Source organism: Hemitrygon akajei, chromosome 6 (assembly GCF_048418815.1).
Source record: "Hemitrygon akajei chromosome 6, sHemAka1.3, whole genome shotgun sequence".
Classification (NCBI taxonomy): Eukaryota; Metazoa; Chordata; class Chondrichthyes; order Myliobatiformes; family Dasyatidae; genus Hemitrygon; species Hemitrygon akajei.
The window spans coordinates 136,461,717-136,474,198 of NC_133129.1; the positions used below are offsets into that span (position 1 = coordinate 136,461,717).

The window sequence follows — 12,482 nt, forward strand, 5'->3', positions numbered from 1 at the left end:
TGGAGAGAAACTGGAAAGTGCTTCTGTGCAAAGGGATCTGGGGGTCCTGGTGCAGGAAACACAAAAAGTTAGTATGCAAGTGCAGCAGGTGGTCAAGAAGGCCAATGAAATGCTGGCTTTTATTGCTAGGGGGATGGAGTATAAGAACAGGGAGGTCTTACTGCAGTTGTACCGGGTATTGGTGAGACCACACCTAGAGTACTGCGTGCAGTTCTGGTGTCCATATTTAAGAAAGGACATACTGGCTCTCGAGGCAGTGCAGAGAAGGTTCACTAGGTTAATTCCGGGGATGGGTGGGTTGATGTATGATGAGAGGTTGAGTAGATTGGGACTCTACTCATTGGAGTTCTGAAGAATGAGAGGCGATCTTATTGAAACATATAAGATTGTGAAGGGGCTTGATCGGGTGGATGCGAGGAGAATGTTCCCAATGATGGGTGAAACTAGGACTAGGGGGCATAATCTTAAAATAAGGGGATGCCGTTCCAGGACTGAGATGCGGAGAAATTTCTTCACTCAGAGGGTAGTGGGGCTGTGGAATTTACTGCCCCAGAGAGCTGTGGAAGCTACTACGCTCAATAAATTCAAAACGGAGATAGACATTTTCCTGGATAAAAATGGCATTAGGGGATACGGTGAGCGAGCAGGTAAGTGGACATGAGGCTAGGTTTAGATCAGCCATGTGATCTCCTGGACCAGTTTTCGATAGCCTGGATGGGTCGGAGAGGAATTTTCCAGATTTTTTCTCCTCAATTGGCAACTCGGTTTTTTTTCCCCGGGTGATCACATGGGTTTGGGCGGGATGAATAATAAAATAAAATGGGCGGCATGGTGCCCTGTTGGTTGGCACTTGTGGGATTCGGTGAAAACTAGAGTTAAGATTGGATCAGCCATGATCTTGTTGAATGGCGGAGCAGGCTTGAGGGGCCCTTTGGCCTACTCCTGCTCCTATCTCTTATGTTCTTATGTTCTTATATTGTATACCAATTTCAATTTTTTTTCTTTCTACATTTGCCTCGATCCCCTCCAGATTCTGCCATTCTCCTGGACAATAGAGGTATTTTACAGTGGCCAGTTAGCCTGTCTGTAATGTTTACACACAGGAGATAAGTAAGTCTAAAGATGAGAGACTGTCCATCAGAAGTCAAGTTATAAAGACTACTAAGACACTGGAACAAAATTTCAGCCCATCGAATCTGTTCCACCATTTGATCTGTGTTATTTAATTTCCTTCTCAACCCCATGAATAAGTGATAGAAAATAGATCTGGAATTTTTCGAATTAGATTGATTTTTCAGGTCAATTTGATCTCTGATCCAAATCGGCCATCTGCAGGAACTCATGAACAAACTGGTATAAATGATAGGCTTTTGAACAGTCCTAAAGAGCATTTCTTTCACACCATTGGTATCCCTAAGTGATTAATGATGTTTTCACTTACCCAGATAGCCACAGAAGTTATTCACTACACATAAAATCCTTCAAAGTACTTTTTCAATCTGCCAAGATGTTATTTTCAAATAAAAAAAAACAGAAAATGCTGGAAATGATCAGTGTGGAAAGAGAATAAGAATTTCTGACAAAAGTTTTCAGATCTGAAACATTAACTTTATTTAGATTTCCATAGATCCTGATTTCTTTTCAGCATTTGCAGCCTTTTTTGATTTTCATTAGGATGCAATATGAATGTAAGTCATGCTAACTTTAAATGCAACAACTTGGAGCATAAAAGAGGATTGCTTACCCATTTAGAGTTGCTTGCTCTCCTAAGTCAGTGTAAAACTGTTTAGAACACGCGTACATATCTTCCTCCACACTCTCCAAGTATCCTAGGCCTATATTTGCTTTCCCATCTGTACAGATGATTACCTGAAAGTAACCAAACTCACTCAAATTAGAGAATTGTCTTTGAAAATAAAACTTAAGAAAACACACTTTCTACTAGGATGCAGCAAAGATTATTGTGTCAAACCCCAGAACCATCACCAGTGGTTTTTGATGGCAGACTGAATATGAAAGAGGCATTCTCTGCTAAAGATGTGTCTTCATGGAGTGCATAGGCATTGCATAGAACATAGTACAGCATAGGAACAGGCCCCATGACTCACAGTGTTGTGCTGATCCAGTTACATTAGTAATCAAATGAGAAACCTGACTAACCCCTCTGCCCACACAATGCCCATATTCTTCCATTTTCTTGACATTCAAGTGCTAATCTAAACACTTTTTAACAGTCTATAATGTATCTGCCTCTACTACCACTCTAGGATGGTGCATTGCAGATAAAATTTAAAGAAGGCAACAAAAAGGATCTGGTGCTTTCCCAGTGTATATGATGAATAAACTCTTCTCAGGCTTCCAGCCAGGTACAATGATCAATTATAACCAACGTTTTGATGACTAGGTGGTATAATTACCGCTGGACTAGACATGCCCAGGCATCATCCTTGATGAAAATGACAGAGATTGTCATTGAAACGTTAGTTATAATCGATAATTGTACCTGGCTGGAAGCCCAAGAAGAGTTTATTCGACAACAACAATGTGTTACACTTGATAGCAAGGGCTAGAAAAGGCAGCACTGCATAATTTAAATCAATACTGTTCTAAACAGGATTCGAGGACTTTGGTAAGCAATATTCATGATTCCATTACTAATCCTCCTCTGATTGACTGCCTGGACTTCAGCTGCAGTCTGTTCCACTAAAACTTCACTTCCACTTATACCAGTCCTGCATCAGTCACTTGGGTAGGATTGTTTCGAAATATAGGAATAGGCAGACCATAGGGTTATTGGTTGATATCAGTTGATTAATAAATTTAGGTTTGAATTTTTATCTTGTCCTTTATTTTTGTGCTGCTTCCAAGTCAAACTGTTACAATCAGCAACAGAAAGAAGGTAGGCTGTAGGGCTGATGATGCAGAGAAAATTGGAGTTGTGTTCATAGCCAAATAAGTTGGGCACTTGAGCTCACCACTGCTCTTTTCTAATACGTTTCATGAAGTTCAATACATGCTTTCAGTGCACAAGCCAGAATTACAACAATACTCTTAGCACGTTAGTGATGACCACCTTCCACATATTATCACAGCTAAAATGTAGATGGCACAGTGGGCTATCACCATTGCATGATGGGTACTCAGTTCCTGCCTGGATGTTGGGCGTGAGCCTTCATGATGTGCTTGTGTTTGGCCAAGTACTAGCTGGGCCCTGAGGATGTGGAATTCCTTTTTTTTGTGAATTGACACACGTGCACTCAGTGGTATGCAGTACCACAGGAAACTCTGCAATTCTCAGAAGCATATCGTCACTTTGTGTGCTGCATGTTGGCGAGAGAGAATGAAATATACTCAGCTCCCTTGGATAGAGTATCTCGCAACCATGGACGGTAAGTTGCCAGGTGCTGCAAAGTCTTCATCTGCAGCTTGGAAGAATTCTGACTTACAGAACCTCAAGTAAAATGGGACTTTGATACCCACTAACAAAGTAGTCCTTATTCTGCTCGGAGTAGCAGTTGTGGTTGGAACAAGTGGTTTATTTCACTGAGGATCTCCTTGCTCATACTTAGAGCTACCCTGAGATATTAAGGTATTACTTGGTTAATATCCTGGTCAGCCATGGCCTGCCACTGAGGAAGCTTCACTCACTCATCTTGCTCCATCTACTTCCTGGTGATGCTACATTCCCAAGGAAATAACTACTAATGGAGTCAGGGTTGGGAAAAGCAGAGTTTTACAGGAAGCTTGGCATAGGCAAGTTAATTAGCAAGAGGCACCTTAGACTTCAGCAATTTTAGAAAACAGCCAACTTTTCTGGGCAATGCAACAGTCAGAAGTCAGGGACAAACCTGTAAGTTAATGGCTAGCAGTCCTTTTAAATTGTACCTGTGAGGGAAAGGTGTTGGCAATGGTGGTGGAGGTGGATATGATAGGGTCTTTTAAGAGACTCCTGGACAGGTACATGGAGCTCAGAAAAATAGAGGGCTATGGATAACCCTAGGTAATTTCTAAGATAAGGACATGTTCGGCACAGCTTTGTGGGCCGAAGGCCTGTATTGTGCTGTAGGGTTTCTATATTTCTACATTTCCAAATAAGAGAGAAGCTTAATTGGAGTATTGATCTTCAATTTTGTTAAACTAGTATCAAAGCACCACTAGATTTTGATCAACATGGTTAATAAGTTTAAAAACACAGTGGATCACTCAGCCATCGCATCAGTCCTAGCACTTTGAAGGAGCAATTAGACACACACTTCAGTTATTCTTCTGTGGCCCTGGTTCTAGATGCTACCCAACCTACCTTTGACCCAGGACTCTTTGATGCCATGGACACTGCTACAAGGGCAGCTGGACCCAGGGCAGTAGCACCTTGTTCTCTCAGTCTGTAGGGAAGAATTATAAATAATGTGTCAAATTGTGGCACAAATTCAAAATTGTTTAATGTAATTTCCAGTACACAAGTGTAAAGGAGAATAAAGTAATTGTTACTCCGGTCCAATTTAGTGCAAAAAAAATACACAGTAAGATAAAGAACACAATAATAAAATATAAAAACACAAGATAGCTTACACACATTGATTGTATATCTATAATGTGATGCTAGGCAATAGAGTTCTGTACATAAGGTGACACTGACAGGAAAATGATAAAGTGCTGGTTGGGTTGGTGGGTGGAGGTGTTGTTCAGCTTTACTGCTTGGGGAAAATAACAGGTTTTGAGTCTGGTGGTCCCGGCGTGGATGCTACATAGCCTCCTCCTGATGGTGTGGAACAAATAGTCCATGAGCAGGGTGGATGGGATCCTTCATGATGTTACCGGCCCTTTTCTGTATTTATGTCCTTGATGGCGGGTAGGCTGGTGCCGGTGATGCATTGGGCAGTTTTGACTACCTGTTGTAGAGCCTTCCTGTCTGCCGCAGTGCAGTTTCTGTACCGTGTAGTGATGCAGCTTGTGAGGATGCCCTCTACAGCACATCTGTAGAGTGACCTGAGTATAGATGTGCAAAGTCCAGCTCTCTTCAGCCCCTGCAGAAAGTAGAGGTGTTGGTGAGCTTTCCTGATTGTGTAGGATGTGTTCTGCGACCATGAGAGGTTGTGTGGGAGATGTACTCTCCCAGTTTCCACTTGCTGTGCCACCCATGTAATTGGCTTAGCTATGCTGCGTTGCCCAAGCTTAGCAAAAGTTAGCATTTAAACTGTAATCAAATAGGAATATAAAACAACTTAGAGACCAGTGTTGGGCAGTTTGTGAACATAAGCTGGACACCATTGACTGTGAAAGTCCCTGATAATCAAATTAAAAGAAGGCTTGTATTAACTTAGTCATTTGTAAAGTGATCCACTGCTTTCAGCAGAGCCCAGTGTTAAAAACAAACAAAATGATACTGTAAAATAGATGATTAAATGAGGCAGATCGCTATGACAGAAGAACAGGCTGCTTGATATAGAAACTCTAGGTCTACTATTCAACTTCCATCAGCCTGTCATCCTGCGCAGCATCCAGTGTACCTGTCGCCTGTGCCTCTACTGCTCTGCCTGACAGGTTATTCCAAACACTCTCATCCTCCACTAAGCACCTGCTCTAACTAAATTTTTGTGTTATTTTAGACTGAAAGAGCACTTGGATTTTCATCACTCAGATGAGTTTGGAGTGTCAGACGTGGAAAGTAAGAAAATGCCCATTGAAACCATCTTGAGCATTTCTTCACACTCAGCCCTGCTGGTAGCAGATGATCTCCATGGAACTGGCTGTCAGAGAGCTGTGCTATCTTTATATGAGCCAATTCCACCACAGAGCTTTGAATCCTTTAATCGATTGCTTACTAACATAAGCACCATGGTTATGTAGTGGTTAGCATGACGCTATTACAGATCGGATTATAGTTCAGGGGTTCAGAGTTCAATTCCAGCATCCTCTGTAAGGAGTCTCTGTACGTCCTCTGCATAGAGTGCGCAGGTTTTCCCTGTGGCTCTGGTTTCCTCCCACAGTCCAAAGACGCGCTGGGTCAGTTAATTGTCATTCTAAATTCTCCCATGATTAGGTTAGGGTAAAATTGGGGTTGTGGGGCTGCTGGGGCAGCGTGCCTCAAAGACCCGGAAGGGGCCTGCTCTGAGCTGCATTGCAAAATGTACAAAAATAAACATTTAATTGGTAAACAATAAATTCAGTACTTACTCATTGACTCTATAGCTTAGTGTTTGAAGGCTCTCTGCAATGCATCGTGGGCTTGGATAATCTCTCCCCTTTTCCCTTAGGTAGTCTGAATCCAACAGCTGATAATCACTCAGTTTGGCAGGCATCTGTGTTCCATCACCATAGATTGTTACCTGGTAACAGAAAAGAGGTAGAGCCCTAGTATTACCCCAGTTGTTTCTTTTTGGAGGATTTCACCCAGAGCTGCCATAAAGGATTGCAGAGTTTTGAACATAAACGATGTTCAAAGAAACTTGGATTTACAGGACTTTGTTAGCTCCAGTTTTAAAAATATTGGCCCCATCCACAGAAATTATCATGTTTCCAGTCTTAATTAATCAACCTTGGGAGCTTCTGCTTTTTATTTTTATTTGTCAGCCTGTGAGGAGGCTGTAATGCCAGGTCTTTTGAGAGCAAAGGTATTAATTGGACAAGGTTTTTTTAAAAAGCCTTTTTAAAAATAAGACACGTTTTGTAACACCACCTGATTGTGTTGGTTCATAGATATTCCACTTAGTGAAATGCAAAGGAGTATGTAGGAAGTAGGGGGATAAAATCTTTAAAAAATCTGTGTTATGTCAGTGAATTGAAAGAATTCCTTTAAAATTAAATCTGAAAGGAATATACTTAACAATAAAAACTGGAAGTATTTAATTACTTAATAAGTTACGGTGAGCATAAGACATCAGAATGAAATAGTTGCATAAAATGCATGAGATTCTGAAATCTAATTAAAATCGCAGCTTGAACCTTCACACCAGCAAATGAATCCAGCAAATATGATGCACTTAATGGCCTCGAGAAAATATTGTTATAAAGGACATCATTTTAGGGTGGCAAAAAAGAGGTTTGGCATTGAACTACCAAACTGGAAGTCATTTAGAATCACTGGATGTACAAGACAACTGCTTAGTGACCAATGAACAGTTTTAGTCCAACATGTCTGTTAATATGAACCATTCATGCAAAGCTATCCTCCATTTTACAACATAGAACACTACAGCCCAATACAGGCCCTTTGGCCCACAACGTTATGCCAACTTTTTAATCTACTTTAAGATCCCTCCTACATAGCCCTCTATTTTTCTATCACCCATGTGCCTATTTAAGAGTTTCTTAAATGCACTCTGTGTAAAACGTTTACCTCCAATACCCACCCCACGAGAGTTTCCTCTAAACACTTTGAAGTAATGTCCCTTCATATTAGCCATTTCTGCCCTTGGAAAAGTCTCTGACAATCTATTCAATCCTTGCCTAGTGTTATCTTGTACACTTCTGTCAAGTCACTTCTCATCCTTCTTAACTCCAAACAGAAAATCCCTAGCTTGCTGAACCTTTCCTCATAAGGCATGCTTTCTAATCCAGGCAATATCCTGGTAAATCTCCTCTGTGCCCTCTTTAAAGCTTCCACATCCTTCCTATAAAGAAACAACCAGACGTAAACACAATATTCCAAATGTGGATGGAACAGACTTTTATAGAGCTGCAACAGTTTGGCTCTTGAACTCAATCTCGTAACTAATGAAGACCAACAGACCATACACCTTCTTAACCACCCTATTAACTTGTGCTGCACCTTTGAGGGATCTATGGATATGAACTCCAAAATCACTCTGTTCCTTCACACTGCTAAGAATCCGGCTTTTATATCTGCATTCTGCCTTCAAATTCAACCTTCCAAAATGAATTGCTTCGCACTTTTCCAGGTTGAACTCCATTTGCCACTTCTCAGTTCTGCATCCTTTTAATGTTCTGATATAACCTACAACATCCTTCTACACTCTCCACAACTCCAGAAGCCTTCCCATCATCTGTAAATTTACTAACCTCCCCTTCCACCTCCTGATCCAAGACATTTATAAAAATCACATAGAGCAGGGGTTCCAGAACAGATCCCTGTGGAACACCACGAGTCACTGACCTCCAGGCAGAATATGTTCCATCTGCTACCACCCTCTGCCTTCTGTGTGCAAGCCATTTCTGTATCCCTGGATCCCATGCCTCCTGACTTTCTGAATGAGCGTACCATGGGTAACTCAGCAAGATTATGAGAAGTCTGCAAGCAAGTCCATTCAGCAGAAACTCTCAAAATAATTCATTCGTAAGAAGAGCAAAATTGTTGCCGTGGGCACTGACTAGAACTGGAGAAGCTGAGTATTTGGAGAGGATTATACTTTTGATTTTGCTGTACACTGTTGACACTGGGGACCTGAAATGGGAAACTGGTCCAATTCCTAGAGGTTAAATCTTAATATCAGATATCATCTTTGATAAGCAGAAATTTCTTGGAAAACCTTTTAAGCAGATATCATCTTTGAGTAGAATCAATGCACATAATGGGGAAGGTGTGGTTAGCACGACGACTTACAGTGCCAGCGGCCTGGGTTCAATTCCCACTGCTGTCAGTAGGGAGCTTGGTATGTTCTCCCCGTAACCGTATGGGTTTCCTGCAGGTGCTCAGGTTTCCCCCCACAGTCCAAAAACGTAGGGTAATTGGTCATTGTAAATTGTCCTATGATTAGGCTGGGTTAAATCGGGGTTTCCATCGCCATGAGACCATTAGCACAAACCTGAGGCTTCTAGTGTGTGTGTGTGTGTGTGTGTGTGTGTGTGTGTGTGTGTGTGTGTGTGTGTGTGTGTGTGTGTGTGTGTGTGTGTGTGTGTGTGTGTGTGTGTGTGTGTGTGTGTGTGTGTGTGTGTGTGTGTGTGTGTGTGTGTGTGTTACGGGCAGAGACTTACAACAAACCAAGATAATGTAACCCATTACCTTTGGCAGATAATTTGGTTGGCATATACCGTCAGATAACACAAGCTATCCACCAAGCATATTGCCCTCTGATATATTTGGTTATACTTTGCATTTGCTCAGACTAAAGACCCACCCTATCTTCTACAAGCACTTCTCTGGTGTATCTGCAAGCTAATTACTTTTTAATCTTGTAAAACCAACAATCTAATGTGCCTGTTTGTAATGTTGACTCATCTATTGTAATGCCACCATTATGTCCCATTTGACAGCCATACCTCATCATTAAATGTCACCAAGGCAACTCGCTTCTGGGGACAAGTCTGAGTCATGTGGTTCAAAGAGGTCAAGATGGCTTCTTGAACATTCTGCAAAATAAAGAAGAAATATTGTCAGTGTTAATAAATGATAGTTTCTACACAAAAGCAAGTCTTTTGTTTTAGTATTATAGAGGTGGGACAATGAGGATTGATGAACTGAAGTACACAAACAGGTGTGGGATAGGCTCCCAATGACTTTGCTGCACCCTACCTCGCACTGTGAACTATTCCTGCAATTTTTGCTGTATTCATAGTGGACCTCAGGCCATGTACAGCTTTGTCGCATAACCGGTTTCAAAATACACCTTTTACCAAAGTAACACGTGACAAATGTTCTATATACTAAACCTGAGTTGGTTACTTCCTTGTAGGTTTTGTGTCCGGGCGGAGGAAGAGTGGCCGAAGCCAGTCTCTCAAAACCTGTAATAGGACAGAAAGAGCAGCAGGTACCCACACTTTCCGAATCAGAAGTTAAACCTGGGATTCTTCGCGTCTATGTGGCACATACTCTGTACACTGAGCTACTGTGAAAGGTACTCAGTTTGATCTTCAATTAAAATTAAAATCCAGACCCTTCCTTCAGTTTTCTTCATGCAATTAAAAAGTCAGATTAACACTCACAGAATATCAATAAATCCACCAGCTCCATAGCAAAATGATTTGCTCTTGGAATCTGAGGTATCAGTGGTTTTCAAAACTTTTAGCAACAAATTGATATTCTATTGCAACCAAATGTCATTTCCACATCAATTAGTGCATTTATCTTTTCTCTTGTTGTCCATTTCATATTCAGCGGAATTCTTCTCAAAAGTTCTCGATGGTGAGACACCACATTCCAAATTCCTAGGGCCTAATAGTTTTTTTCTTTGGCCTACAGATACAGGTAGAATAAACACATGGGAAAATGTGTGTGAAGGGTGGGAGGCTGTCAGATACAAAGTGTCCCAAGGTGTTTCTCTGTTGCAGCCTTGAAGCTTTGTATGAGCCAAGCCTGCATGCCAAATAGATAGATAGACAGACAGATCCCAAAGGAAATTACAGCATCACAGTAGCATTACAAGTGCTATAAATATTAGAAGAAAGAATAAAAAATAAGATTCCACAAGCAGTCTAACGGGGGGGGGGGGGGGGTCATCACTTCCCCATCTATAGAGTCTAATGGCCAAGAGTAAGAATGACCTCATACAGGACTCACTGGACCAGTACATTTGGCTTAGTCTATTACTGAAAGTGCTTCTCTGTTCAGCTAAGGTGGCATACAGAGGGTGAAAAACCTTGTCCAGAATTGCCAGGATTTTCCGCAGCATCCTTTGTTCTACCACAGCCTCCAGTTTGTCCAGCAACAGATTACCAACAACAGAGGCATTTAAGGAGGCAGCACTCGAAGCTCAGAATTATCCAAGTTTCCAACTGGGCCTTGCCACCTGGCTGATATAACCAGGCGCTAGAGACCACTGGGATGGTCCCAGTCATGTGCCTGGAGATGGAAGATGGTCCAGGTTACTGGGTTCAATCCAGGGAGATGGCAGTGCTTTTAGAAGCCTGTTCCAATGCACTGGCTGCCGCACTTGAGTGGCATCTGTCAGGTTGCATATGAACAGTCTCTTGGGGAGGCATGTTGATATTTTTAATACTTTAATGGTTCAATTAGAATTGTATTAACATATCGCAGTGGGACCATGGGAATCCCTCATTGGAACTCTCCAGGGAAATCAAGGTGAGAATGCAGTAATAATTAAGGAGAATGAAGAGAGTAAATCAAGCCAATAGGTGATTAAGCCTTACAGACACTTTTTGCCTGGTTGTGTAAAAATCTTTGTATATAACATTTGTATTGAGACATTAATTAACATCTTCATGCCACAAAGATGCCAGTTTTCTAGGAATGTACAAATCATGTTCCCTGTAATTATTTTTAATTTGCACATTTTGTCTTCTTTTGCACATTGGTTGTTTGTTAGTCTTTGTTTATGTATAGTTTCTTTCATAAATTCTATTGTATTTCTTTATTTTTCCATAAATATCTGCAAGAAAATGAATGTCAAGGAAGTATACGGTAACATGTACTGTACATACTTTAATAATAAATTTACTTTGATTTTTGCGTTTGATATGGAAGTCCCACTTTGGAGCTCTCAGATTAGTAATGGCGAGCGTTTGGATTGGTGAGGTCGTGCTGTGTTCCTCTGGATGAGAAGCTGCGCTGTTGCCACTGGATCAGCTCCTCCAGCAGCAGCAGTCTCTACCCCACGGAAATGAGGCTGCAGAGCAGAGCAGGAATAGTGAGGGTGGCAGCTTGCAGGGCTCTACAGCTGGCACATGGTCACAGGCAGGTGATAGGTTTCCCAGGGGAGCCTCTGGGGTGTATGATCAGGTATAACAGAGACTTGCAGCCCGTCAACCTAGACCTCTTGCATAATGTGTAGTAATACTTTACCAATGGTCCCAGCAGGCCTCAAGCTCTTTGACTTTGGACCTTCCAGGAATATGATAAATACTGCAATTGGGCGAATTATAAATGCCTACGAGAGATGCCTGGTGGCTTGTCTGCCAGGGTGACAATTAATTACCAATACTTTGCCCACAGGAATAATGAGGCTCTCGGTCTTGTTGCTCTGGCTGGCTTTGCACTGCACAAACGTGGCAATCAAAGCATCCTCAGGTGACCCTGGAATATTCATCAATTGCAAAGCTAGATGGCGAGCAGCAAGATAGGGTCTTTATACAGGCAAGTCTTAGGTTCTCAGGATGTTACCATAAGATGTTCATGCTGTATTTCACCCTCACTGATCTCTCTTCAAGCTGGCTGGTCAGAGATGAAGATGTGGGTGTGATGTCTGTGAGAAATTTGTCTGGAACTATGTATGGGGATGGCTTGGCCAATGACAGCAGTTGTGTAACTGGACAAGAGATCACTACACTGAAGATGCAGTTAAGCAGCCCACACAGATCTAGTTGCATCCTTCAGCATCCCTGCTGGAAACCCTAGAATGGGTGTGGGGTTCTCCGTGTAACATGACAGCAGAATTTAATCATGAATGAAGAGCAATGCTTGGAGCGCAAAGCCTCCTCAAAAATGCTGAGAAGATGTGACTGGTGCACCATAAGTGGCAGATACATTTTCTGCCTGCGTGTAATTATGGTAGCAAAGTTTGCTTCAGTTCCATAAATTGACCCATATTGTATTCACATACAAATTCCATTCACCAACAGCTCACTTCCAC

General features: G+C 41.8%; 1 protein-coding gene across 1 annotated transcript in view; it reads right to left on the minus strand.

Moving 5' to 3' along the window:
* LOC140728763 (circularly permutated Ras protein 1) overlaps positions 1-12,482 on the minus strand; it is a 70,757-nt gene that overhangs the window by 19,179 nt on the left and 39,096 nt on the right. The window contains exons 9-12 of the mRNA XM_073047716.1: positions 9,217-9,306; positions 6,175-6,326; positions 4,301-4,382; positions 1,745-1,869 (exon numbers count right to left, since the gene is read on the minus strand). Coding sequence (XP_072903817.1) covers positions 1,745-1,869; positions 4,301-4,382; positions 6,175-6,326; positions 9,217-9,306 — 449 coding nt within the window. The remainder of the gene's footprint in view (positions 1-1,744; positions 1,870-4,300; positions 4,383-6,174; positions 6,327-9,216; positions 9,307-12,482) is intronic.